This window comes from Bos javanicus, chromosome 19 (genome assembly GCF_032452875.1).
Source record: "Bos javanicus breed banteng chromosome 19, ARS-OSU_banteng_1.0, whole genome shotgun sequence".
NCBI classification, from domain to species: domain Eukaryota; kingdom Metazoa; phylum Chordata; class Mammalia; order Artiodactyla; family Bovidae; genus Bos; species Bos javanicus.
Window position 1 is genome coordinate 21,336,150 of NC_083886.1, and position 25,289 is coordinate 21,361,438.

At 47.6% G+C, this 25,289-nt stretch overlaps 2 protein-coding genes across 4 annotated transcripts; both read right to left on the minus strand.

Annotated features, from left to right (window-relative positions):
- Positions 1 to 605: 605 nt before the first annotated feature.
- On the minus strand, positions 606 to 4,499 carry ALDOC (aldolase, fructose-bisphosphate C). Of its 2 annotated transcripts, XM_061390551.1 has the most exons (10): positions 4,041 to 4,168; positions 3,461 to 3,514; positions 2,907 to 3,028; positions 2,606 to 2,817; positions 2,435 to 2,489; positions 2,180 to 2,340; positions 1,975 to 2,058; positions 1,566 to 1,740; positions 1,234 to 1,433; positions 606 to 1,104 (listed from the first exon to the last, which is right to left on the minus strand). In XM_061390551.1, the coding sequence occupies exons 3-10, from the start codon at positions 3,016 to 3,018 to the stop codon at positions 1,009 to 1,011; spliced, it is 1,095 nt and encodes a 364-aa protein (XP_061246535.1). In that variant the 5' UTR covers positions 3,019 to 3,028; positions 3,461 to 3,514; positions 4,041 to 4,168; the 3' UTR covers positions 606 to 1,008. The 2 variants fall into 2 exon arrangements, with proteins under 2 accessions (XP_061246535.1, XP_061246534.1); XM_061390550.1 differs by lacking the exon at positions 3,461 to 3,514 and having other exon boundaries at positions 4,041 to 4,499.
- A 320-nt stretch (positions 4,500 to 4,819) lies between these two features.
- Positions 4,820 to 23,803, minus strand: SPAG5 (sperm associated antigen 5). Of its 2 annotated transcripts, XM_061390532.1 has the most exons (24): positions 23,642 to 23,802; positions 23,274 to 23,393; positions 18,694 to 19,784; positions 18,419 to 18,593; positions 13,214 to 13,288; positions 12,887 to 12,979; positions 12,657 to 12,791; positions 12,327 to 12,446; positions 12,114 to 12,206; positions 11,898 to 12,011; positions 11,484 to 11,577; positions 11,186 to 11,333; positions 11,004 to 11,106; positions 10,677 to 10,810; positions 10,081 to 10,219; positions 7,251 to 7,362; positions 6,997 to 7,083; positions 6,613 to 6,733; positions 6,383 to 6,494; positions 5,911 to 5,991; positions 5,595 to 5,750; positions 5,440 to 5,514; positions 5,230 to 5,310; positions 4,820 to 5,003 (listed from the first exon to the last, which is right to left on the minus strand). In XM_061390532.1, exons 1-24 carry the CDS (start codon positions 23,690 to 23,692, stop codon positions 4,932 to 4,934), a joined length of 3,582 nt encoding a protein of 1,193 aa, XP_061246516.1. In that variant the 5' UTR covers positions 23,693 to 23,802; the 3' UTR covers positions 4,820 to 4,931. The 2 variants fall into 2 exon arrangements, with proteins under 2 accessions (XP_061246516.1, XP_061246517.1); XM_061390533.1 differs by lacking the exon at positions 11,898 to 12,011 and having other exon boundaries at positions 23,642 to 23,803.
- Positions 23,804 to 25,289: the final 1,486 nt, after the last annotated feature.

Genomic DNA, 25,289 nt, shown 5'->3' on the forward strand with positions numbered 1-25,289 from the left:
TGGAATGTGTCAACACAGCTGAGAGGTGAGAAACTCCCATTGCCTCTTTGTCCAGTTTGGGGCCATGCACAAAAGCTGCCCTCAGAAGTTGCTTGGGTCTAGCCTCACTCTGGGCTTCCCTATCGGCTCAGATGGTGAAGAATCCACCCACAGTGTGGGAGACCTGGGTTCGATCCCTGGATTAGGAAGATCCCCTGGAGGAGGCATGGCAAACCTACTCCAGTATTCTTGCCTGGAGAATCCCCATGGACAACAGAGGAGCCTGGCAGGGTACATTCCATGGGGGTTGCCAAGAGTTGGACATGACTGAGTGACTAAGCACAGCACAGCCTCACTCCATCCTTCTGCAGCTGCAGTCAAGTGCCTCTGAAGTGGCAGTTCCTGATAGACTCACAGCGCTCCATACCTCCTCGCTCCAGCCTCAGACATCAACAAGAGCCTGAGCTGAGAATGGTGACTGGATGTGCCCCTCCCCCTAAACTTAATGCCCAGTAAAACAAAATCCACCCTTTCCACCTCCACAGTCCAAGATGGCTCAGAGACACTACAGAGATCAGAAACTGGGAGGTGAAATTAGATATGTAAAAAATGCAGACAAAGTAGCATGTTTTGCTACCATTTATTTGCTATGTGGTATGCACACAAAGCATGAGTCAGCTCTGCTGCCCTACCCTCTGACCCCAGGAGAGAGGGCAGGCAAGGAGAGCCCAAGGAGAAGCAACCCCATCATGGGAAAATTGTGGGGGGTGGCAGAGGCTGGGGGGAGACCCAGGCATCCTGCTCTGACTTCTAGCAAGTTCTCCTGCCCTCAGTCACGAGGGCTCCCTATCCTCCCATCCAATGGTCCCAGGTGCAGCAATCTGAGAGGGGAGGGGAGGAGAACAAAGGAAGACGACGCAGTGCTGGATGGAGGCATCTCTGCTCTGCATGGCTACTTGGCCCTGGCCATAACTACAGGCAAAACTGGGTGCAGGTGGTTGGGCCAAGGGCTGTGGTGTAGAGGGGTACTCAGTAGGCGTGGTTGGCAATGTAGAGGGACTGCACTGCCGCTCCACCATCTTCTCCGCTGCCTTCATACTTGCCCTGAGCTGCAAGCCCATTCACCTGCAAAAGGAGGGGAGTAAGTAAGCCGACCCAGTCCACAGGTTCCTGACCCTGTCCAGGCTAGAGCCTCTGGGCTGCCGCCTGCCTAGCTACACCCCACCTCCCCACCCACCACCTTTAGCTCCCAACCTCAGCCCGCTTGATGAACTCCTCAGTGGCGGCCCCAGCATTGTCCTGTTGCCCTCGCCAGGCATTGAGTGCAGAGGCCTGCAGGGCACGCCCATAGGAGAAGGTGAGGGCCCACGGCCGGGGAAGGGGGCATCGGTTGATAGCATTGAGGTTGAGAGATGCCTCTTCTTCACTCTGACCCCCAGAGAGGAAAGTCACTCCTAGGACAGAGAAGAGGAGACAAACCGATTGATCGCTCCTTATTTTTCCAGGGCAAGGAACTTCTGGAGGCCACAAGAAGAACCTGAGAATGGGTCTTAGGGATAGGAACAGCTTTGGAATCAGGGTGGTACCTGGGACAGCCGGGGGCACAGTGCGACGCAGGGCAGTGACAGTTGCCATGGCGATCTCCTCTGGGCTATACTTAATGGCGCAGGCATGGCCAGGGGTCACCATGTTGGGCTTGAGCAGGGTGCCCTCCAGGTACACGTGATGGTCACTCAGGGCCTTGTACACAGCAGCCAGGACCTGGGGATCAGAGGAGGTTGACTACGGTTCTGGGCCCCTGCCATTATGTTCCCTGCCTAGGGGTAAGTGGGTATAACTGTGAGAGTGGATACAGGTCAGACTCACAGGTACACTCTGGGGTCAGGTAAAAATGTGCTTAAGGAAAGTGCCTGCATCTGAGCCCGGGATTGTGGAGCACAGGCTCCCTGTCAGGTTCTCCCTGTGGTGTATGTCTGTGCCCAGGTGCGGACTCACCTTCTCTGTAACGTACTGGCAACGTTTGAGGTCATGGTCTCCATCAGGCAGAATCTCAGGTTCCACAATAGGCACAATCCCATTCTGCAGGTAAGAGCAGAGTAGCTTAGGAGGGGCAGGAGGTAGGATGGAAGAAAGCCAGGTAACCCTCTCGCCACCAGGCACAGAACACCCATCTGACCACCTCACACACACATAGGCCCACCTGCTGGCAGATGCTGGCATAGCGGGCCAGCACATTGGCATTCTCCAGAATGGCAAGTGCTGAGGGTGTGCGCTCACTGATTTTCAGCACGCAGCGCCACTTGGCAAAGTCAGCGCCATCCTTCTTGTACTGGGCACAGCGCTCCGAGAGCCCATCCAGCCCTGTAGGCAGAGTGCCAACCTCATTATTCTGTTCTTCTTTGCCGGCAGCAGCCACCCAACAACTCTGTGGTCCTGAAGACCACCCCTCCTGTACCTTGAGTGGTGGTTTCTCCATCAGTTCCGGCTAGAGGCACTACACCCTTGTCAACCTGAAAGGGAAACACAGGCACAGAACTGAACCCAGGCAGGACCCTGTTTGCCACCTGCACATGCACACACACACCTATTTCCATGTTCAGCCCCCATCTAGGGCCAGTGGCTGCACCTTGATGCCCACGACAATCCCCTTATCCTGGATGGTGCGGACGAAGGGGACACCATTATCGTCTTTCTGGTAGAGTGTCTCATGGAAGAAGATGACACCGCCGATGCACTTCTTCACACGGTCATCTGCACTAAACAGAACCTGGCGATACAACCGGCGGTTCTCCTCGGTGTTCTCCACCCCGATTTGGCTCAGTCGCTTGGCCATGCTGCCTGGGGAGGGGCAAACAAAGTAGGGTGGCAAGGTCATCCCCAAGCTCCTTGGCCACCTCTTCCCCACCTGACCGCAGGGCCCCACCTACCTACAGACTCATCTGCGGCCAGAATGCCTTTGCCTGGGGCCACAATCCGCAGGGCAATGTCGGACAACTCCTTTTTCTGCTCAGCAGAAAGGGCTGGGTACGAGTGGGGCATGGTGACAGTTCTGTGGAATGGAGACAGGTATAAATGCTGGACCCCACCACCCTACCTCCTCTGCTTCCTCTCCTGTCCATGTGGGCCAGTGGCCTCTTCCTTCCACCCCAACAAGCAACGGTTGGGAACAGAGCAGCAGTCCTTGGCGCAAGTCCTGGACATCAACATGGCACCAGTCTCTTGGGCAGCTAACAGGCTCGGGGCACCAGTTCCCACATCCCCTTTTGTCCCTGACGGGCACCCTTCCCAGCCCCAGGGTGGGGGTGGGGAGGTGAACAGCCCCAAAGTTACAAGTCTTCTTATGAAACTACTGCCTCAATAAAGACGCCAGTCTTTCTTTCACTGAATTTGGCCCCTTCTTCAGGTAGGCAAAAGCCCTGGCCATTCCAATTTCCTTTTTCTCATCCTCACTCAGCAGGGCCCTGAGGGAAGGTGCACTTACTTCCGAGGCTTCAGAATGAGGCAAAAGTACCCATCATCCCTCTTCCCTCAGCTTCTGGAGGAAAAGGGTGGGGGTAGGGAGTAGCAGTGGTGAAAAAAACAAAAAACAACGGCCACAGGCTTCCATAACCTCTTCTCCATTCCTTAACGGGAATGGGAGCAGAGGCTCAGGATTGAAAGGGAGGAAGAGACACAGGATAAGGAGGGAGGAGACCTATGGGGAGATGATGGTGAAACAGGCTAACTAGCCAGGGAGAAGGACCTAGCTCAGGGGGACCGTGAAGGCAGGAGAACTGGAGAGGGAACTCAGCCTAGGAGAGGAAGCAGGCTGAGGTTAAAATGGTTTGGGTGGAAGAGGCTAACACCAAGGATAAGTCCAGCCGGCAGAGGAAGATTTGGAATCGGAAAAGCTGCATCAGAGCTAAAAGGAAGGGGTGCTGTGGGAGAAGCTGAGCCGTGGAGTGGACAGAAAGGAGAGAGTCGAGAAGGCACATCCAGGGCCCCGCAGGAGTAGGGCAAGGATAGCAGAGGGAAGAGTCAGGGAGAGGAATTGGAGATGCTGAGCAACTCCCGGGGCTCACCTGTCCGCAGCAAGGTAGCTGCGCAGCCACAGGAACAGCTCGCGTTCAGATCCGCGACAGCTGCGGTTCCAGCCCCGGCTTCTGTAAATGAGGCTGCGGCTGCCGCAGAGCTACGTGACTCCCCCCGGAGGGCGGGGCCTCCCCCTCCCCGCCCTGGCCACGCCCCCTCCCAGGACTGGAGTGCGCGGTGAGGCCACGCCCACGGAGGCGCGGCGATGAGGTGGAGTGACTGACTGCCGGGATCTCGGAGGTGGTTGTAGACTGTCCTCCTCCCACCTCGCGGAGCCCAGACACCAGCGGAAAGGCCACCTTGGCAGGAAATGGCCTTGTTCTGATTCCTGCCACGGTGGCCTTATGCAGAGGACTGTGCTGGCTGTTGGGGATGAATCCTGGTCTGATGAAGGAGAGTCACCGTAAACAATTACCATAGATAGGGTAGGTGGAACACAGGCAGCAACAGTGTGCGAGTGCAGGGCAGAGGGTTCTTTGTCCTGACCCCCTTATTCACCAGGGCTACCCCAGAGGGGGATGGAGAAGGTAAGAGAATGAAGCCTTGTCTGTTTCCCACCAGGCAGTGAGCCAGGGAACAAGTAGTCCAGTGCCCAGAGTATTTGGGGAAGCAAGAAAAGGAGTCAGGAGCTGGCTGTGGCTCTGGATGCGTTGGGAGGGGTGTGTGGAGGTAGGGAGCCCAGGCAAAAGGACCAAGCTGCCTCCCCCTGAGCTCATCTACCCACCTCCCACCCAAGAAATAAGATTCAGTGAGCCTGAAGAAATACATTAAATATACTTTATTTTATAAACAGAGCTGGCTCTAAGCCAATTGGTCCTGATGTTGGGGTAAGGGAGTGTTGCAGGTAAAAAGGGGTGCAACAGACTCCAGCTTTCAGTTTCTTAGCTCAGAAATTGCAGCAATCCCTGTAGCTCCTTGCAGCCGTTCACGACATCTGGGATAGACAGCAGAGTCTGGGAAGAGATTCAGAAAAGGCAGCTCAGGGTCACAAGCCAGGAAGCACCAGGCCTAGGAAGCACCCTCTTAGAGGGGAGAAAATGGAAGCCACAGAGAAGGCCACAACAGTGAATCAGGGCCCAGCTCTCAGCACAGGCTGCGAATCAGAGCTATGCTCATCAGTACCCCTGGCCAGGCCTTATGCCAAGTACCTAAGTTGCATCAATGCCCTCCCTCCTTTACCTCGTAAATATGCTGAACAGTGTCATCTAATTTCTTTAACTCCTCATCAGAGCGTCGCAGATTCTCTTCCAGGATGTTTCTCTAAAAAACAAATAGGCTGCATAAGTTCTATCCTTAAAAGAATGACATAGCTTGTGGGGAAAGGTAGACATGGCAGGGAAATTGCTAGAGGAGATGGGAAACAGCCTGGAATGGCATGGAAATCCTTACGTGGCTCTGGAACTTGACCATGAGTTTTGCCTTCTCATTTTTCATCTCCAGGAACATCACTCTCAGTTTATCCACCTATAGATACGTTCAGATGAGTAGGGGCACAGCCTAAGGTTCCCACCAGTTGCCCAGCTCTTTGGTTAACTCTGAGTCACCTCTTGGGAGAGCCACACTTTCTCCTGGATCCAGTTCGTGTCCATGGGCTGACAGTCGGGGTTCTGCTGGCCTGCCAGGGTCTCTTGGAGCACCTTAGTCTCTGTCTCTGCACGCCGAAGGGAGCGGGTGAGCTGGGTCACCTCCTCCCTAAGCCTCTGGGGATGAGAATGGAGAGGTATCTAGTTGCGCTCAAAGGTCCTCTCCATCCTTACCCCATGTGGTGAGCAAGGGTAGACCAGGGGACCCAATTCCCACATCTGGGACCCTGGCTATAGTGACACAGAAGGCAGAGGCCAGGCATCATGACAAACGTACTATGAGCTCGCCGCTCTTGTCTATCTGCTCCAGGATCTTCTCGTTTTGCTGCTGTATCACTTCCTGGAGTTCCTTTTCATTCTGTGAGAGAAAAGGAGGTGAGAAGGCAGTGGGAAAGCTGGCTTCTTTGCAGCCCTTGCCAAGAGATAAGATTTCATGCCTGACTCATGCTCAGCCCAGGTGATACCAATTACCAACACTCCAATTCTTCCTCTAGGGCTAGGTCAGGCCAGGCACATTTCCCTGTAGAGAGAGCTCTGCTAGAGTTCCTGACTTCTAGGTCAGCCTGGAAGATGGGTCAGCCTATAGCTGGTTCCCAATTATGTGAATTGTCTGACCCCAGGAAGGGCAAAACTAGGGCAATGGTTGGAAAATCCCCACCACCCAGATTCCTGGGGAGACAGCAGCTCCCCAGTGGGCCCGCACAGCTGCCCCAGTTCCTCATGGCTTCACTTCCAGGCCCCTCCTCCACCTTGTAGCGCAAGCACAAGGTCTGGTTCAGCTTCTCTATGTCCGCTTCCTTTGCCTTCTGGGCTTCCTGATGCTGTTCTTCCTGGGCCTGCAGCTGAGCCTGCAGATCACATCTAAGGGAGAGAAGAATTCAGTATTATTCCTGCCCCCACCAGGGGCTGGCTGGGCCCTTGACATTAAGGGGCTGCTCACATGACCTGCCCTCTCTCACTAAGACTGCACTCCACTTACATCTTTTGCTGCAGAGTCCTGACAGCCTCTTCTTTAGACTCCTGCAGCAAGGAACACAGGCTCTGAAGTTCCAGAGTCTTAGTACCCATTTCTGCCAGGCTCTTCTCAATGCCTGGGGTTTCTGAAAGAGAAAGTACTAGATGAGAGGCAAAGCCCTTTAACTCTGGAAGGAAGAAGTACATAGCCATCACTTCTTCCACTCTTATCCATGTTCCCCACCCATAGGATTTGAATATCCGGAACATTACCGATCCCCCAAAGGCAGAACTGAAATAAGCCCAAATAGAATTGAGGTTTTTAGAGCAAAGCACTTCTCACTGCTTTAGTCTTTATCATCACAACCAGATCTAGAAATGAGGCAGGATCCCTGGAGCCCATCCTAACCTGTAGGCTCAAGGGAAACTGTTGATGCTACTCTGGTGAAGGCACTCTTGTCACTTCCAAGCAAGGGCACAGGAGTAGATTCTGGGTCTGAAACAAAAACCAACCATGGCAGAGGGCCCCTCTGGTGACCCCGTCAAGGATCTGCCACCACAGAAACCAGGGAGAGACAGGGTCTGTTGGCAGCATCTTCAACAGCTGAAGATACCAGGAAAAGGGTCCCAACTTTCCCACCCTTCAATTCCTGGGCCTTTAACCTTCATCTGCCTCTGCTGTCTGGGGACTTCCCAAGAAAGTGCTGTCACTGGGCGGAGGGTGTTCCTGGGAAAAAGCACTGGCTGTGCTTATCGGGAGGGTCTCTGGTTCAGCCTGAGGGCAAGGGAGAAAAAATGTCAGCTGCTTTTCAGGGTTAGTTGAGTTCTCTGAAGTTACACGTACTCACTAGCCATCTCCGTGGGAATGCTGTTCTATCTATCACCTCTCTTCTCTATCTTCAACTTTTCAATTAGTTCCTCTTCCTGAACTTAATTCTCTCTCACTAGAACAAGAATTTTTTTTAAAAAGCCTTCTTTTTACCTTAAGTACCCTTTTAGCTACTGCCTTTTCTCTTTCCCTTCAATTAAAAAAAAGGAAAGAAAAGCCTACATTTCTTGCCTAAAATTCCCACCATCTGCGGAATCCCTGGGCCACTACACACAGGATTCTGCCCCACCATTCCACCATTATTGGAACACCAATGGCATCCTCGTTATTTCGTGCTCCAAGGGCACCGTTACTTTCAAATGCAGTGGACTCCTTTCAGATCTTATTTTACCTGACCTATGTAATAACCAATGACCATGTTCTAGTAGATATTTCATTTTCTTAGCTTTTGTGACATGACTGCTTCACCGATAGGACTCATACCTTTCTGGCTATTTCTTCTCTCTGTGCAGAGGTCTGTCTTTAACTGTGGGCTCCTTTTGGTTCATACTTGATCCCCTTTACACTCTAATTCATTCCCCACATGGCTTCACCTCAGGAGCTCCACAGAAACATCCACTTCTACACTGATGATCCTTCAATCTGTCTCTTTACAATTGGACTTTTTCCCAATCTCCTGGTGCAAAGGTTCAACTGCCTGTGAAAAATCTACCAGTCTGCTCCACGGTTCACCTGAAATTTACTATGTATAAAGCTGAGCTAACCATTTTTCCTGTCCCACCCCACTTGTATTTAAGATCCTAGAGCAGGGGGGCAGCAAATTACAGCCTGTGGTTTAAATCTGGCCTGCCATCTGTCTTTGTAAATAAAGTTTTATTGAAACATTGCCACATCCATTTATTTACATACTCTCTATGGCTGCTTCTGAGCTACAAAGGCAGAGTTGAGTAGTTGAGACAGAGATCACATACCTCACAAAGCTGAAAATATTTATCATATTGCGTATTACAGGAAAAGTCTGCCAACCTCAGTTCTAGAGAGTGTTGCCATCTTTCCAGCAAAAAAGATCATCAGTCACTCTTTCACCTTACTCCTATATCAAACTGGTCACCATATTCTATTACCTTCTGTTGTTATGTAATTGTTAAGTCATGTCTGACTCTTTTATGACCCCATAGACTGTAGCCCTCCAAGCTCCACTGTCCATGGGATTTCCCAAGTAAGAATACAGGAGTGGGTTGCCTATTTCCTTCTCCAGGGGATCTTCCCAACCCAAGGATCTAACCCACGTCTCCTGCATTGTAGGCAGATTCTTTACTGCTGAGCCACCAGAGAAGCCCTCTATTACCTTTACTTCCTTAATATGTATTGAATTAATTCAATCCATCCCCTCTTCCATATCCCTTCTATAATTGCCATTAGTTCAAGTCTTCAAAAATCTGGCCTCCTGCCTACTTCTCCAGCCTCTTCCCCTTGTCATCCCTGCCCCACATAGCTTCTATAATCCACTCATACAGGGCTACTTCCCAGGCCCCAAACTCGCCACATTCCATTATGAGCAGAGCCTTGGCCTTGTTCACCTGGTTAGTCCCAGCACCTGACCCAGGTCTTGTTACAGGGTAGACACTACAAAAAGTACCCCTAAATGCCTCTATGACTTCCATATGCTGTTCCCTCTGCCTGGTGGGTCTTCCTGTATACCCACCCCTGCTCTACAAACTTATAACCTCAAGACTCTGCCCAAGAGTCACCTGCTCTGAGATGACATCCTAACTCTCCAAACTAAAGCTGATGCTCCTTTCTCTGTGGCCATTCAGACAACCTTCTATCACAATCACAAGTCAAAATGACAAATTTACATCTGTCTATCTTCCCAAGACTAGATTTCTGTGCTTATCACATGCTGGGGAATGGCGTCAGCTCATAAGCAATTTGATTTCAGGATTCTGGCTCTGCCCTTAACTGTTGAATAAGCTAATTAACTCTGCAGTCTGAAAGATATCCACCATTTACTCTGCAGTGTGCACTGTGGGGAAGCCAAAGAAGCAATGCTAAACTTCTGCTTGCTATAAACACAGTCTAGCAGAAGAGACCAAACATCCAAGGAAAATTAATACAAGTGAAAAAGGAGAGTAAGCTCATGAGAAATATAGCAGGAGATCACTGAGTCCACTGATGTTTGGGAACATTTCAAAGAAGGTGAACCAGGGAGGATTTTAATACGAAGGAAAAGTCATTTCCAGTTTCAAGATAGAGGAGAATGAACATGGTAACAGCCTGCATCCAGGTAAGAATGGAAATGAGATGTGTGTGTAGTGTGTAGGCAGTCTAGTGGGAGTAAAGAGTTCATAATAGGAAAGAAGGAGACAGACAACAGGCTGAAGATATCCTGTAGGCAACTGAAAGTCACTGAAGGTCACAGAGATGGAACAGTATTTTAGGAAGACTATTCTATACAATAAAGATACAACTGGAAAAAACCTCAGTAAACCAAGATTAGAGGGGAACTTCCTCAACTTGAATCCTTTTCAGCATCAGGGGGGAAGTTCTAGCTAATGCAGTAAGAAAGGGAATAAAAGGTTTACAGACAGGGAAGGAAGAAATAAAACTGTCTTTATTTGAAGATATGATCATAAAGGAAGAGAAGGAAACCCCATATCCTACCTTCTCCTTTAGTTTCGTCTGTAGGAAGAGGGTCAGGCTATGGAGTTGCTCCGTCAGCACCCCCAGCTCTTGGGAATACTGGCGCATCTTCTCCAGGTCTTGCTGCCGTGTTTCCGCTACAATGCTGGCTAGTTTAACTCTGAAATAAGGAAGGATATAAGGAATTTTAGCATTGAAATAAGGAAGGGCTTCCCACATAGCTCAGCAGTAAAGAATCCTCCTGCAATGCAGGAGATGCAGGTTCTATCTCTGGGTCAGGAAATTCCCTGAAAAAGGACGTGGCAACCCACTCCAGTATTCTTGCCTGGGAAATCCCATGGACAGAGGAGCCTGGCGGACTACCATCCATGGGGTCAGAAAGAGTCAGACACAACTTAGCAACTAAACAACAATAAGAAAGGAACAGAGAAGATGGCCAAACACCAGGTGACCTTCTCCAAACACCTCCCCAAACCGCCCCCACAGAACTGCATTCAAAGCGAGAAACAAGAGGCTCTCGGACCCTGGTATGATTCCCTTCTTGGAGACTTCCACTTCCAGAAGCAGGCCTGGGAAAGAAGTCCTCAGGGAGAAGCACGGAGAGGTAGAGATCTTACTTCAGGTTCTCCACGGTGTCCTTGAGGCCCTCACACTGCATGCTGCGCTCCCGGAGCACTTCCAGCGTGGTTTTCAACTGACACTCAACCTGGCCCAGCTCCAGGTGAGCAACCTGATTCTCCTGTTCAGCAAACTGGGGAGACAGGAGAAAGAAGGAAGGCAAGGAGTGAGGGGGGGCAGGGCGGGGAAATGCATCCAAGTGGGACACTTTATAGAGTCCTGGGATCAGAGGCTTCTTCCAGTCCACAGTCTCAAACCCCACATCGGTACCATCAGGGATGAGTCACACTCCTGCCAGCCCCCCTGCCCCAGGCCACCTTACTTACCTCCAGGGTCTCCTTCAGGTCCTGCACCTCCTTGGCCAGGACCGCCTGTTGCTGCTGCAGCTTTGCCTGCACGTGTTTTAGCGCCATTTCTTCCTTTTGCCATCTGCCAGAGACCTTATGTGAGATTCCACTGGTCCCCTGTTCCGGGTGCTTACCGCCACCACAGCCCAAGAGGAACTCACTGAGCAGTCTGCTCCTCACTGTTCTGGGTGAGCCGGCAGAGCAACTCGTCTTTCATGGCCAGGTCCTGGGTACAATGGGCATGCTGACTCTGTAGCACTTTTAGCTGACTCTCTGTGCTGGCCAGAATCTGCAGCTGAGCCTGGAGATCTAGGCCAAAAGGATCCTAATGACAACATGTGGTCAGCAGGCCCAAACCTCCCCACACCTCTGCTCCAAAACAAGTGCTCTAGAGCAGCTATTGCTCCGCTGCCACACCCCAAGCCTCAGTAGGGTACAACTGCTTGCACCCATGCACACCTGCTGCCAGGCGACTGTTTTCCAACTCCAGTCGTTCTAATTGGCTTTTGTAGTCCTCTAAATGGGAAGAGACTTGTTCCAGCTCCCTGGAAACCTAGGAGAAAAAGATAGTTTTCTTCCCACAGTTCCTCCTGAATCAGGAGTCCCAAGACTTAGTCCAGTTTCTCTTTCCAGACAGGACAGCCAATCTCTCCTTGTTCACTGCAGCAAATAAGTCTAATCCTCAGGAAAAAGCAGAAACAGGAGAAAAGCTGATGAAGAAGGTGTGGAAGGCCACCTAACAGCAAAGGGACTGGCTGGTCTCCAAAGCCACAAATGAAAAGAAGATAGGTCTAGGGGAAAAGGCTCATCAGAAAGGCCTTTTGTGGAGAAGGAGGAGGAAACCAGGCCTAAGCAGTCCCCTCTCCTGTGTACCTGCTGCTTTTCCTCAATTGCAGCATCACGTTCCTGCAGGGTCTGCCGGCTCTTGGCTGTAAATTTCTCCGTGAGTTGTCGAAACCGGCTCAGCAGAGCTGTCCATGTTACATACTACCGGGGGAGGCAAATAGGTCAAGAGAGCATGCTTGAAAAAAGACTTCTAACAGGGCTGGCTGTGAGCAGAGGAGCAGTATAATGCCCGCCGATACTCACATCCAGTTGCATTGCTATCCAGTCCTGTCGCAAGGCTGAAGTAAGACTCGCTGTCTGCTGAGCCAACTCTTCTTGCTCAGTGTGAAGCCCTACCTACATGAGAAGGATTGCCAATGGAGGTGCCCCTTCCCATTGGATACTGGGAAGCATGGGTACATGACCCCCTCCCAGTGTGTCAACGTGGATCCCAGGAAAGAAGATGCCCTCAATTACCAGTTGGGTCTGGGTCTCCTTCAAAAGGCCTCTGAATTTCCCCATGGATGCCAGGTCCTGTTGCAGTTGGCTGATGCGCTGGCTGGCGTGTGCACAGAAGACCTCTAGCACTGTCTCTGCCTGTTTAAATAAGAGGCTGTGAGGACATCGTGCACAGAAGGAAACAGCACAGAAAACCGTAACTACCCGTCACACCAGTAGCTGAGTTCATTACTCCCCAAGGGCAGGCAGTTCTCAGGCCACCCATCTGTGACTCTAGTCAATTTGTATTCCTGCAGGAACCTTAGGAAGAGACCTCCCTCATCCAGGAATCAAAGCCTGACACCTTACCACATCCTTGCCTCTGAGGGCCAGTTCCTCTCTGTGCTTTGCCTCCTCCCTTTCTGCTTTGAGGCTCTGAAGCCTGGCCTTCAGTTTCTTCAACACATCAAAACAGCAGGACACCAAGGTTTCTGCACGCCGAGTCTATAAGATAAGAATCAGATACTGTGTCTGGTTTCTTTCTTTGGCTGAATTTCAGTCCCACCAGAGGTCTCTGCCTCCATCTTCATGCTGCTTACCTCCTGACTCAGAGCAGTCTTATCTTCATCTAAGTGCAGCAAAGACAGGTGAAGCAAGGATATCAGCTCTCTAGAGAGGAGCACCCATGATTGCTGTACAGGGAGAAGAGGTTAGGCTAGATCAAATAAAGTCATTAAGCAGGAAGTAAGCAGGGACACTGGAGGAAAGCCACTGACCCCAATTTCAAGCTCCCAATAAGGAAGAGATGTCCTTAACAAAAGGAAACCTCTCTTCACTCCCACGTTTGAGTACCATCATCTGCTCACCACTCCATTCTTGATCTTCACAGGAGACCCAGCAATGGTCTAAGGTCAGTCAACACTTACCATGACATTCCTGGCTTGCTGCAGAGCCTGTCCAACCTCCTGGCTCTCCTGAAGATGCTGAGGTTTCTTACTCATCTAGCCGGAGAAACAGGGTTGTTCCTTTTGCAGAAACAGTATGCAGTGCCAGCACCTTGTTCCCCCTCCCACCCACTGATATACAAGAGCCCTTCCTATTAAAAGCAGGAGCAAAGCTCACGGCTTGATGAAGCCAAGCTAGAAAAAATCCAGAGGTAGGTTAAAAGCAAAATTACTTTTTTAATTAAAAGTAATCTAAAAATTACTTTTAAAAATATTTTTGGGGGCTTCCCTGGTGGCTCAGTGGTAATGAATCCACCTGCCAATGCAGGAGACATGGGTTTGATCCCCGATCTGGGAAGATCCCACTTGCCACAGAGCAACTAAGCTCCTGTGCCACAACTATTGAACCTGTGCTCTGGAGCCTGGGGGCTGAAACTACTGAGCCCGTGTGTCACAACTACTGAGCCCTCATGCCTAGAGCCTGTGCTCTGTAACAAGAGAAGCCACCGCAGTGAAAGGCCCACACACCACAACCTGAGAGCAGCCCCCACTTGCTGCAACTGGAGAAAGCCTGTGTAGCAATGAAGACTCAGCCCAGCCGAAACTGAATAAATAAATAAAATTTAAAATAACTTTCTTCTGATTATGTGTTTACTATAAAATTTTAGAAATGGAAAAGTGAACAGAATGGGAAAAGATTCATTATTAGTTTTACCACTGAGAGCCGTGATTCTCAACCAACAGCACAGCATTCACCCCAAGAGATTTCAATATACGTCCACAGCAGATTTCCTTGCTATAGGGATTTGCTATAACCGATGAGTCTACTACCTCCCTCAGGGGTCAGGGTGAAAAAAGTTGTAGACTACGGATTTAGAAGGAAATTACCGTATTCAGTAAATTCTAAGATGACTATCTTTTTACTTTTTAACACCAGTGACATTGGTATGCTTTTAAAATTGATAGTATCTTAGATTTGATGAAAGACAGTAATGCTTAAGAAAAAACACAATTGGTTTTGAGACTGAGATATATAAATAAAATTGGGGTCCTGCTTTTCCTGGGATTTCTTTGGAGGGAATGATGCTGAAGCTGAAACTCCACTACTTTGGCCACCTCATGCAAAGAGTTGACTCATTGGAAAAGACTCTGATGCTGGCAGGGATTGGGGGCAGGAGGAGAAGGGGACGACAGAGGATGAGATGGCTGGATGGCATCACTGACTCGATGGACGTGAATCTCAGTGAACTCCAAGAGTTGGTGATGGACAGGGAGGCCTGGCGTGCTGCGATTCATGGGGTCGCAAAGAGTTGGACACGACTGAGCGACTGAACTGAACTGAATGTCATTTAGCTCTGAGTTTATGTTCACTCTCCTCATTGAGAGCCTGAGACTAGGATATATGCTTTAGGAAGACCTATCAAAGTGGAGTATCACTCATTTTTAACTTCTGCTGATATTTTACTTCATGTCAAAACCTCTGAGAGGTGAAACATGATTTCCTTTTACCAGGAACTTACATTAAACTTATTTTTCCATGCTATTAAAAACTCTTCAGGGGACTTCCCTGGCAGTCCAGTGGCTAGGAGTGTTTTCACTGCAGGGAGTATGGTTTTGATCCCTGGTCGGGGAACTAACATCCTGCATGCAGTAAGGCATGGCAAAAAACAAACAAACAAAAACTCCTCATGAACATATTTTTAAATAACTGTAGATTATCTACATTTTATGATGTACCATTATTTTCTTTTTCATGTTTTTCAAGTTATCTGTATGTGGAATTTTTCCCCCCTTAGGATATACACCTAGAAGTGGAGTTGCTGCTGCTGCTGCTGCTAAGTCACTTCAGTCGTGTCCGACTCTGTGCGACCCCACAGATGGCAGCCTACCAGGCCCCGCCCTCCCTGGGATTCTCCAGGGAAGAACACTGGAGTGGGTTGCCATTTCCTCCTCCAATGCATTAAAGTGAAAAGTGAAAGTGAAGTAGCTCAGTCGTGTCCGACTCTTAGCGACCCCATAGACTGCAGCCTACCAGGCTCCTCCGTCCATGGGATTTTCCAGGCAAGAGTACTGGAGTGGGGTGCCATTGCCTTCTCCCAAGTGGAGTTACTGGGTCAAAAAGTTTGAACTGCTTTAAGCAGTTTAAACTGCCCTTAGAAAGGCTGAACCCATTTAAAGGCATAATGTTCAAACAAGAGGATAAAAAAATGTTTAAGTAATAATAACGTTAAATATAACTTTTAAGACATTAAAAAAAAGGTTCAACCAATTTATGCCTTACTGATGATGGGGCAATATTTACCACCACTATCTATTTTATTCTTTGCTATTTCGTCAGAAGAAAATAGCATTTCATGTGCAATTTGCATTTGTCTGATCATCAAAAATGGTAACCTTCTCAAATATTTACCATTTTAATTTTCTTAGTCTCTAAGGTCTGTTCACTATCTTAGAGCAGATGAAAATTGTGGTGTGCTATGTGAAGTAGATAACTGTGATCTCAAAGGCAGCAGAGCCATAGAAAAACTTCAAAGTTTCAAGAGAAAAGTGGGAAGCCTTCATTACCACTGCAAGACATACATCGCCTAGGGAAAAGCCTAGTGCTGCAGCAGCAGTGCTGAGTCACGACGCTGCAGCAGTCTGGATGTAAGGAGGCAGATCTCCTGGCGTCCATCACTCCCGGCCCCAGCAAAGCAGGCCTCCCTCCTACTGTGTTTTACAGTAAGGACATGGAGTCCCTCACTGAGCCCTGGAACAGGGCATGCATACTGCTTAGGGCTGGGCAGTCAGGCCAGTGATGAGATTAGCGTCAATGAGGCAGCCAAGCGCAAAGACATGAAACTGTTGTGGGGAATGGCTGAAGGTACTGTCATTTCCTCTCTTTGGTTCTGCTTCAGTGGTATCTCAAAGGATTTGGCAAGGTACAGATGGTCAACTTGGCGTCGGGGAGAACAAGGTCAAGGACCAGAGGAAAGGATACAAAAATAAGAAAACACAGGAGAGAAACTGAGCAGCTGGAAGAATGATGAGCCTGTGGTTTCCAGGATTTTGGCAAAAGGTAGTCATTATTTGAGGATATTTTCAACCCAGAGAAGACTTTTGTTTGTTTGTTTTTTGCCCAGCTGAGTGGTTCGTGGGATCTCAGTTCTCCAACCAGGGATTGAACCCCGGCCTTCGGCAGTGAGAGCATAGAGTCCTAACTGCTGGACTGCCAGGGAATTTCTGAGACCATCTCTTCTTAGCAGCAGCCCCTATTATCTCAACAGCCATAACACGGAGGGTCTCAGTTTCTTCCCTGACACATTCCCTTACATCCTCAACCTATGCTGTCACAGCAAGAATCCTCTAGGACAATGGTCTTTAACTGTCATCCTCTGATATCTCCTACAATAATTTTGAAAGATGGAATAGTCTGATGTTTAAATTGTTCAAAGGCTGTAATTTCCACCACCTTATAAATGTTGACAGTTTGAAATAAAACTGTTACATCACCCCCAAATATACCCAATGGTATAAATATTACAAATACCATGATTTATTATCTGTTTGATATTTTTAAAAAATATACACACAACCACTTTAAGTCAGAAATTTTATATCATCCTTTTTTCTCCTTAAACCTCAGTTTTTACTCCTCTCAGAATTTTATCCTAATGTAATATATTTTTACACTTTAAATCAAGATCTCTGCAACAACAACAAAAGTTCATCTAAATTGAGATAAATTTAAAACATTTCCTAATTGCTCTGACCATAAGACTTTACGTGAAAAAACTCTTGGATGGACAAATATTTTCATCAGTTGTCTATGAATCACTATTATAATTAAAATCATACACATACCTAGTAAAATTTTACTGGAGATCATTCATTGATACTAATGAAATGGATAAACCAGTCCTCTCCTTACCAGTTCATGTGTCTGTGGATTATTATAATTCCTACAGTAAGACATAGTTCAACAACGATTCCATGTTTGATGAAAGTGAAAGAGGAGAGTGAAAAAGTTGCCTTAAACCTCAACATTAAGAAAACTAAGATCATGGCATCCGGTCCCATCACTTCACGGCAAATAGATGGGCAAACAATGGAAACAGTGACAGACTTTATTTTTTAGGGTTCCAAAATCACTGCACATGGTGACTACAGCCATGAAATTAAAAGATGTTACTTCTCGGAAGTAAAGTTATGACCAACCTAGACAGCATATTGAAAAGCAGAGACATTACTTTGCCAACAAAGGTCCGTCTAGTCAAGGCTATGGTTTTTCCAGTAGTCATATATGGATGTGAGAGTTGGACTATAAAGAAAGCTGAGCACAGAAGAATTGATGCTTATGAACTGTGGTGCTGGAGAAGACTCTTCAGAGTCCCTTGGGCTGCAAGGAGATCCAACCAGTCCAACCTAAAGGAGATCAGTCCTGGGTGTTCATTGGAAGGACTGATGTTGAAGCTGAAACTCCAATACTTTGGCCACCCGATGCAAAGAGTTGACTCATTTGAAAAGACCCGATGCTGGGAAAGATTGAAAGTAGGGGGAGAAGGGGACGGGATGAGATGGTTGGAAGGCATTACCAACTCAATGGACATGAGTGTGGGTAAACTCCGGGAATTGGTGATGGACAGGGAGGCCTGGCATGCTGCAGTCCATGGGGTCACAAAGAGAAGGACACAGCTGAGCGACTGAACTGAACTGAACTGATGCCTATTTTCCATTCTTATAGGTACAAGATTCATGTGAGGGAATTCCCTGGCTTTCCAGTGGTTATGACTCCAGGCTCCCTGTGCAGGGGGTATGGGTTCAAACCCTGGTCAGGGGAATAAGATTCTTCATGTTGCATGGCATGGCCAAAAAAAAAAAAAAATCTGGCAACAGTGCATTTGGAAGATGAAGATCTAGAAAACAATTCCTTTAAAACGTCCCTTGCTGTTGATGTATGGCAGAAACCAAAGCAATATTGTAAAGCAATTAAAATAGATGATTAAAAAATTTTTTTTTTCAATTAAATTAAAACAAAACAAAACAAAACACCTTCCTTGCTTACATTCCCTGGAAAATCTTGATGCATCCCAGGGGTATAGTGTGTACCCACAGCTCTAAGGGATCTTCCAGACCCTCAGCTTTCATACTCACTTTAAGGAAGAGGGCCCATTGAGATCCTCCATGCTTCAGGAGGAACTATCTTACCTCGTTGGGAAGGGTGTCAGTCTGTGTGCTGCTGTCCCGGACTTCGGGGTGAGGGCCGCTCTGCTGACTCTTCCAGTCCCGCAGCTGGCGGGAGAGAACCTCCAGGATGACAAGAGAATTCAGCAGGTTATCTTCCAGGTCATGCCGAGACAAGGCAGTCAGATCTGGAGAACGGCTGTGGTAGGAAAAGAACATGGGAAGAAGAGAGGGAGAGGGATGGGAGTGATGGATCCAGGCAAATGAAGCCCCGGAGCACAAAGACACAGGACACTTACCCCCACAGGAGGTGCTCTGTCTCAGAGGCACTGTCCTTGGTGCCCACCAGGCCTGTCTGGGATGTGTTTGTACTCCTTTCCTGTTGTGCTGGGGGAGTAAACCAAGTCCCCACCGAGCAAGCAGAGAAAGGGGTAGTGCCGATTGCAGCATTCTGAAATGCAGAGGGAAGGGATAAGCTCTGGCGGAGATTTTCTAGCATGACTGAGGTATTGACACCTTTTTCCAGCCAGGCCAGGGGTGACATCCAAGGCCCTACATCAGAGCCAGGAATGCCACTGGCATCTTTTCCTGCTGGCCCAGGAACCACCTGTGATTCCATTTCTCCAGGATTTGGGCTTGGGCATGTGGATGGAATATCGTCTGTATTTGACACAAGTGCTTGATGTCCCAATTCAGCCTCCTCAGGGAGTGTGGGAAAGCTCATTTTCCTCTCCTCTATAGCTCTGTGCTCTAAAATATCCCCTTCTGGGTCCACATGACTGACAGGGCAATCTGCCGCTAAGGCAGTTGAAGGGGAAAGCCAGAGCAGGGAGGAAGGCAACAAGGCATTACTTTCCGAAGGAACTAAGTCCTCAGGCTCAGCCTCAGTGCTCCTGTCCTTCAGGCTTTCCTTGGAGCAATGTAACTGCTGCTCAGAACAGGGATTTGGTGGGGACTCCAAGAGCTGGGATGGAGGATCCTGAAATGCAGGTATCTCAGGCATACCAGGAACAGTTTCTGAAAAGCTGTCTTCCATACAGAAGTCTACCCCCTTTCTCAGCAGATCTCCTGGCCTCAGAGGCTCATCTAGAGAGAAGTTGTTTCCCTCTGCCATCGAATCTAGACGGTCCGCAAGTGTAATGTCTTGCTGCTGCCTCCCTGGAGAAGGTACAAGGACCATGGTTTTAACCACATTGTTGTCCCGTGGGTCTACTCCTTTCTCACAGGTTTTGGGAGTAGAGTTGGTTTGGGGAATCAGATTTAGGGGCTGCTCATCTGATTCGTGTTGATAAGCTTCTAGCCACTTTGAGGGATGGCCGAACTGTTCTGAAGGGGAGTCTGTCTTCTTAGCATTGACAAAATCTGGCAGAGATGAGTTGTTGCTGCCTTCCTGCCAAAGAAAACAAAAGCAGTTGACTAAGACAGTCAATTCTAGTTCGCAATATACAATTATGGGCTCAGGATATTGTCTGAACTCAGAAAAGGAAGAGTTCTTATTACCTTTGCCTAGGTAAGAACTTGGCTAAGCCTTGCTGCTTACTAAAGAGACCCAGTAGAAAAGTTGGGAAGACGTTCTGGGTCCTTCCAAGTGAACCAGGTTATAGTATAAACAAGGCTAAGATATTCTGTCCATGTCATATGGAAATGGTAGCTTGAAAATGACCCTCCTCTTCTCCAATCCTAACTCCAACCTAATTCTAGGGTAGGAGGAATCCCTGGCTCAAGTTCTAGACTTGGTGTAAGATTTTCTTCTTTTTGGAACAGATGAGAAATTCGGGACTAGAGTTAGAGAGCCCTTGGCCCACAGAGATCCATGTATTCTTGGGAGAAAAGGCAACATTAACCTATGCTAGTGACCTAGTCTCCCTGGGTGCAAGCGCTGAGGTTTTCCTGAACACATGAGTTGAAGCCATTCAACTCTTGGGATCTGAAGAGCTCTAGCCTTTGTAGTAGGGGAGAATGAATGGCCGAAAGACTTCTTCCTGGTGCACTGATAAGGGACTGCTGCTGCTAAGCCGCTTCAGTCGTGTCTGACTCTGTGCAACCCCATAGACAGCAGCCCACCAGGCTCCCCCGTCCCTGGGATTCTCCAGGCAAGAACACTGGAGTGGGTTGCCATTTCCTTTTCCAATGCATGAAAGTGGAAAGTGAAAGTGAAGTCGCTCAGTCGTGTCCGACCCTCAGTGACCCCACGGACTGCAGCCTTCCAGGCTCCTCCGTCCATGGGATTTTCCAGGCAAGAGTACTGGAGGGGGGTGCCATTGCCTTCTCCAGATGACAACCTCTCAATTGGCGGTTCACAGGAATAGAGACCATTGAACTTTATACCACTTGCAGGACTGCTGGTTTTGAGATTCAATGAACAACAATAGGAAAATATGAATATACTTATGTGGATCTAGTAGCCAGAAAAAGGACAAATTCTGAGATAGTTAAGAAAGGTAGACCCTACACAGCTGATGGAAGAAAGAGATGACAATTTGCACCCCAAAAAATTTATGAATATATAAGAAAATCTGAGTACAACTCACACACACAAAGACTTCCTGGAAATAATAAATGTTACCTGTATTTATTTATATTTAAATTATTTTTTTGTTTTGTTTTGGCTGCATGGCATGTGAGATATTAGTTTCCTTACCAAGGATCAAACTCGTACCCCCTGCAGTGGAAGCGCAGCGTCCTAACCACTGGATCGCCAGGGAATTCCCATGGAAATAATAAATATTACTTTTAAAGAAAAAACTTCAGTAATATGAATTGAAAGAGGATGATCAGGGTTAAGAAAGGAATTGCTGGCCAGAACAATCAAGTGGAAGAAAACCTTTAAAGATACAAAGAAGTGTAAATCTGAGGGAAAAGCTAAGAGAATTGGAAGATAAATCTAGTAAACCTAACATGTGAATAAAAGAATCTCCAGGAGAAAAGAGAACACCCATAGGTCTGGCACTGATTAAGAAGTATTAGAAGAAAATTTCTCTAAGGTAAAGAAAGATTTGAGTTTGCATATTAAAATAGCTCACCAAGCTCTAAGCAGGATTGATCAAGGAAATGAAAAAATTTCTAAACTACCAGAACAACAAGATATTTTAGAAGCTTTAGATATAGAGACTAATTATTTATTTAAAAAAAAAAAAGAAAGAGTCAGACTTATATGAAATTTCTAATTTACATCAGTGGATGAAACGTAAGATTGACCTAAAAAGGGCTTCTGATATTCTAGCAGTGTCCTTGGGTATTGGTTACAATGATGTGTGCTTTACACAAACTTGTTAGGCTCCATGTTTTATGCCCTTTCAAGTATTTTATTGCAAATTTTTAAGTTTTTATTTCAAAGTGCTTAAGAAAAAGTAGAAAATAAAGGGATGGCAAAGAGATATCAGGCAAAAACAAAGCGAGCAGAGGCAGCAATATCAGTATCAGACAAGGTAGAATGTAAAGCTATAGCACTTCTGTGACAAGACAAAATTAAAGTTATATGATGAAAAAAAAAAAAATCAGTCTGCATTACATAGCCCAAAAGCTAAATATACAAACCAAACACTTTTAGAAATGTAAAAATGCACCTTAAAGCATTTGCTATGTTTATTAAGTTCCTATTTATTCCTTAAGGAGTAGACATTTGCAAATCATATATCAGAAAAGGGGTTAATATCCAGAATAGACAAAGGACTCCTACAACTCAACAACAAAAATAATCCAATTTAAAAATGGGTAAAGGACTTGAATAGATATTTCTCCAAAGAAAATATATGAATGACAACTAAGCATATGAAAGTGTGTTAGTCACTCAGTCGTGTCCTACTCTTTAAGACCCCATAGACTGGTAGCCTGCCAGGCTCCTCTGTCCATGGGATTCTCCAGGCAACAATACTGGAATGGGTTGCCATTTCCTTCTCCAAGCATATTAAGAGATGCTCAAAAACTTACAGAAATGTCCAGGACCAGATCATTTCACAGGTTGAATTTTACCAATCCTTCAAAGAAAACATAATACCCATTTGTCTCAAGCTCCTCCAAAAAATTTAAAAGAACACTTCCTAACCCATTTTACAAGGCCAAAATTACACTGATACCAAATCTGAACAAGGATAACACAAAACTCAACAGATCTGGCAGACTGAAAAATGGGCAAGGACAGGGTAATTAACTATCTGCTTATGAAATAACAGAATGTGACATTCTTTGAATAGTAAATATGCTTTTTTTTCCATATGTTCACGGAACACTCACAAAAAATTCACCCTATACTTGGCTAAAAAGACAACAGATTACAGTCCGATCATAATGTAAGAAAATAAATTTAAAAGGTGACACAAAATGGTTTTTAAGCACTTGGAAATCAAGAATCCCTCCTAGATAGCCCCAGGATTAAAGATAAAAATCAAAAGACAGTTATAAACTAGCTAAAAAGCATGACAAAGGATGACTATAATATAATAAGAACACTTAGAAAACAATGAAAAAGAGATAACAACCCAATAGAAAAATAAGCAAATAATATAAATAAGCGTTTGACTACCTCTCGGAACGGATGGATATTGGCTCATTCTTGCAGCTGACTGACTTCTCCATAAGTGAGCCCTTATTAAGAGGAGACCACTAATCAAAGTGATAGTATTTCTGAGACGTTTGGTAAAGACTGAAAGGGGGAGGAGGTGATAAAACTAACACCTAAATAGAGATGTGGGCTCTCAGTAGACTTCCTTTAACGACCCTAGGGCACCTCTCTGTTGGCCTGAATAGATGTAAATGGATGTCTTCTAGGCAGAAAACTTCATTATCGTTATTAATTACGTTCCAGCCCTGGCCCTCTGTTCCTCTGAGCTCTCGGCCTCGGCAAAGAGCCCAGTCGAGAGACTGGCCAGGCGAATCTCACCTGCAGCCCCAGTTTGCATGGTGATGGGGTCGGCGAGTGTGGGGGCCCTTTTCCAGAGTTGGTGGGGGCGTCGGGCTGCAAGGCAAGTTCTCGAAGAGGCGTTCTCATAGCTGCTTTTCCCTAAGAAAGAAGAGAGCATGAAAGTAAGCCTGGGCTCTGCCAACCGGCCCTAAGAAGCTCTCCTCCCTCAAGCTCCGGAGCAATAAACAAGAGTAGGCTCCAACCCCAGTGCTCGGAACATCAGGACCGGAAAACTCCACACGCCCCCCGCCTCAGGCTCGACTCTTGCTTTCCAAAACGCTCGGCACAGCCATAGACCCCCGAAACCCCGGTCTAGGTCTCTCGCTCCATGAGGCCCTTCGGCTCACCGGCTGGGGCGAAGGCGACAGGCTAAGATTGAGTTTTTTCATCCGCCACATCTTCAACACAGAACGCGGGATGAACACCTCCCACACGTAAGAGACGACGCCATGCCTACCCGCCGCCTTTATTTGAACCTGCTTCGCGCTTCCCGATTGGCTGCGAAGCCTCAGTGCGTCAGGCGGGCGCGTCCGCTCCGGACTGGGGCCCGGCGGGCAAGGGCGGGGCTTGGATTGGCCCCTCCCGGCCATGCCCACCGTGGGCGCGCGCGCGCGCGTGTGCCCTGCGATCTGATCCCCAGCGTCAACCCTCGATGCGGGCGGTGGGAGAGGGGCGCTCAACGCCCAAGGCCAGTCTTTCGGCCTCACCTCCGAGAGCGTAATGGGTAGCTGGACGGTCGAGGAATCCATCCCTCTAGTTTCGAGAAGGCCACTCTCACTCTCAGTCAAAAAAGTTGTCCCCGTGGCCTGGCCTTAGAAGTCTCTCGCTCAGGTTTCCCACAGTTACTTTAGCCGTGACCAGCAGGAGCCGGCCGAGGGTCTAGAAGGGAAGGTAAGTGGAGTGGTTTTGTTTTTTCACTTAGGTTGCTTGGTCCGCGAACAGGTCTTGCGTCCGTGATGGCCTCAAACAGCCTGCGCTGTCATTTAACCTCTCCAGAATTTCTGGTGTTTTCTTAGGACTTACCTCAGAGCCCGCAACAAGTTTACTTAAACAGTCATAGCTCACAAGTATCTGGACATTTATTAAGGCACCTGGCACTCTTCCAGATGCCTTTTATATCTCCTTTAATCCTTAAAAGAACTATGAAATAGGTGCTGTAAATATTCCCGTTTTACAGACATAGGAACTGAGTCACACGTAATGTCTTTTGTTCAATGCCCCTCAGGTAGTGGCAGGGTACAGATTGCCACCCACACTACCAACTATATTCTATTGTCTCTTGAGACCCGTGTGTGAAACTAGCTACTGGAAGTGGGATTGATTTTGGAAAACAGCCTAAAGGTAAGTATTTGGAGTTATAGTTTATTATGAAGTATGTTCGTTTCAACACTCACAGGCACCTTATTGACACTCTGAAGTCATAATGAATTTGGAAAAGGCAATAACCCAAGGAGGAAAAATCATAATGTTACAAACTTCAGGGCTCTCAGGGGATGGGCTCTTCTGTATTATCCAGTAGTAGAGCCACTAGCCATGTGGCTACTGAGCACTTCATGTGGCTACTGAGCACTTCAAATGTGGCGAGTCCAAACTGAGACTGTAGGAGTAAAACACAAACTGGATTTTGAGGACTTTGTATGAAAAAAAAGAGAAGAAAACCTTATTTTAAGGTGTTGATTACATGTTGTGAAAGTCGCTCAGTTGTGTCTGACTCTTTGCGACCCTCATGGACTATACAGTCCATGGAATTCCCCAGGCCTTCTCCAGGGGATCTTCCCAATCTAGGGATCGAACCCAGGCCTTCTGCATTGCAGGCGGATTCTTTACCAGCTGAGCCACAAGGGAAGCCCAAGAATACTGGAGTGGGTAGCCTATCCCTTCCCCAGCGGATCTTCCCAACCCAAGAATTGAACTGGGAGGACAGCAGGCGGATTCTTTACCAACTGAGCTATGTTGAGATATTTTTAGATATATTGGGTTAAATAAAATGCAGTA

Coding starts and splice junctions, on each gene's coding strand:
- ALDOC (XM_061390550.1), bottom strand. CDS start 3,018: ATGCCCCACTCGTACCCAGCCCTTTCTGCTGAGCAGAAAAAGGAGTTG. Junction 2,059..2,179: donor ATGCCAGCATCTGCCAGCAG/GTGGGCCTATGT, acceptor TCTTACCTGCAG/AATGGGATTGTGCCTATTGT. Junction 1,105..1,233: donor AGTTCATCAAGCGGGCTGAG/GTTGGGAGCTAA, acceptor CTCCTTTTGCAG/GTGAATGGGCTTGCAGCTCA.
- SPAG5 (XM_061390532.1), bottom strand. CDS start 23,692: ATGTGGCGGATGAAAAAACTCAATCTTAGCCTGTCGCCTTCGCCCCAG. Junction 12,447..12,656: donor CCCTCAGAGGCAAGGATGTG/GTAAGGTGTCAG, acceptor TTATTTAAACAG/GCAGAGACAGTGCTAGAGGT. Junction 11,578..11,897: donor CAATTGAGGAAAAGCAGCAG/GTACACAGGAGA, acceptor TTTTTCTCCTAG/GTTTCCAGGGAGCTGGAACA.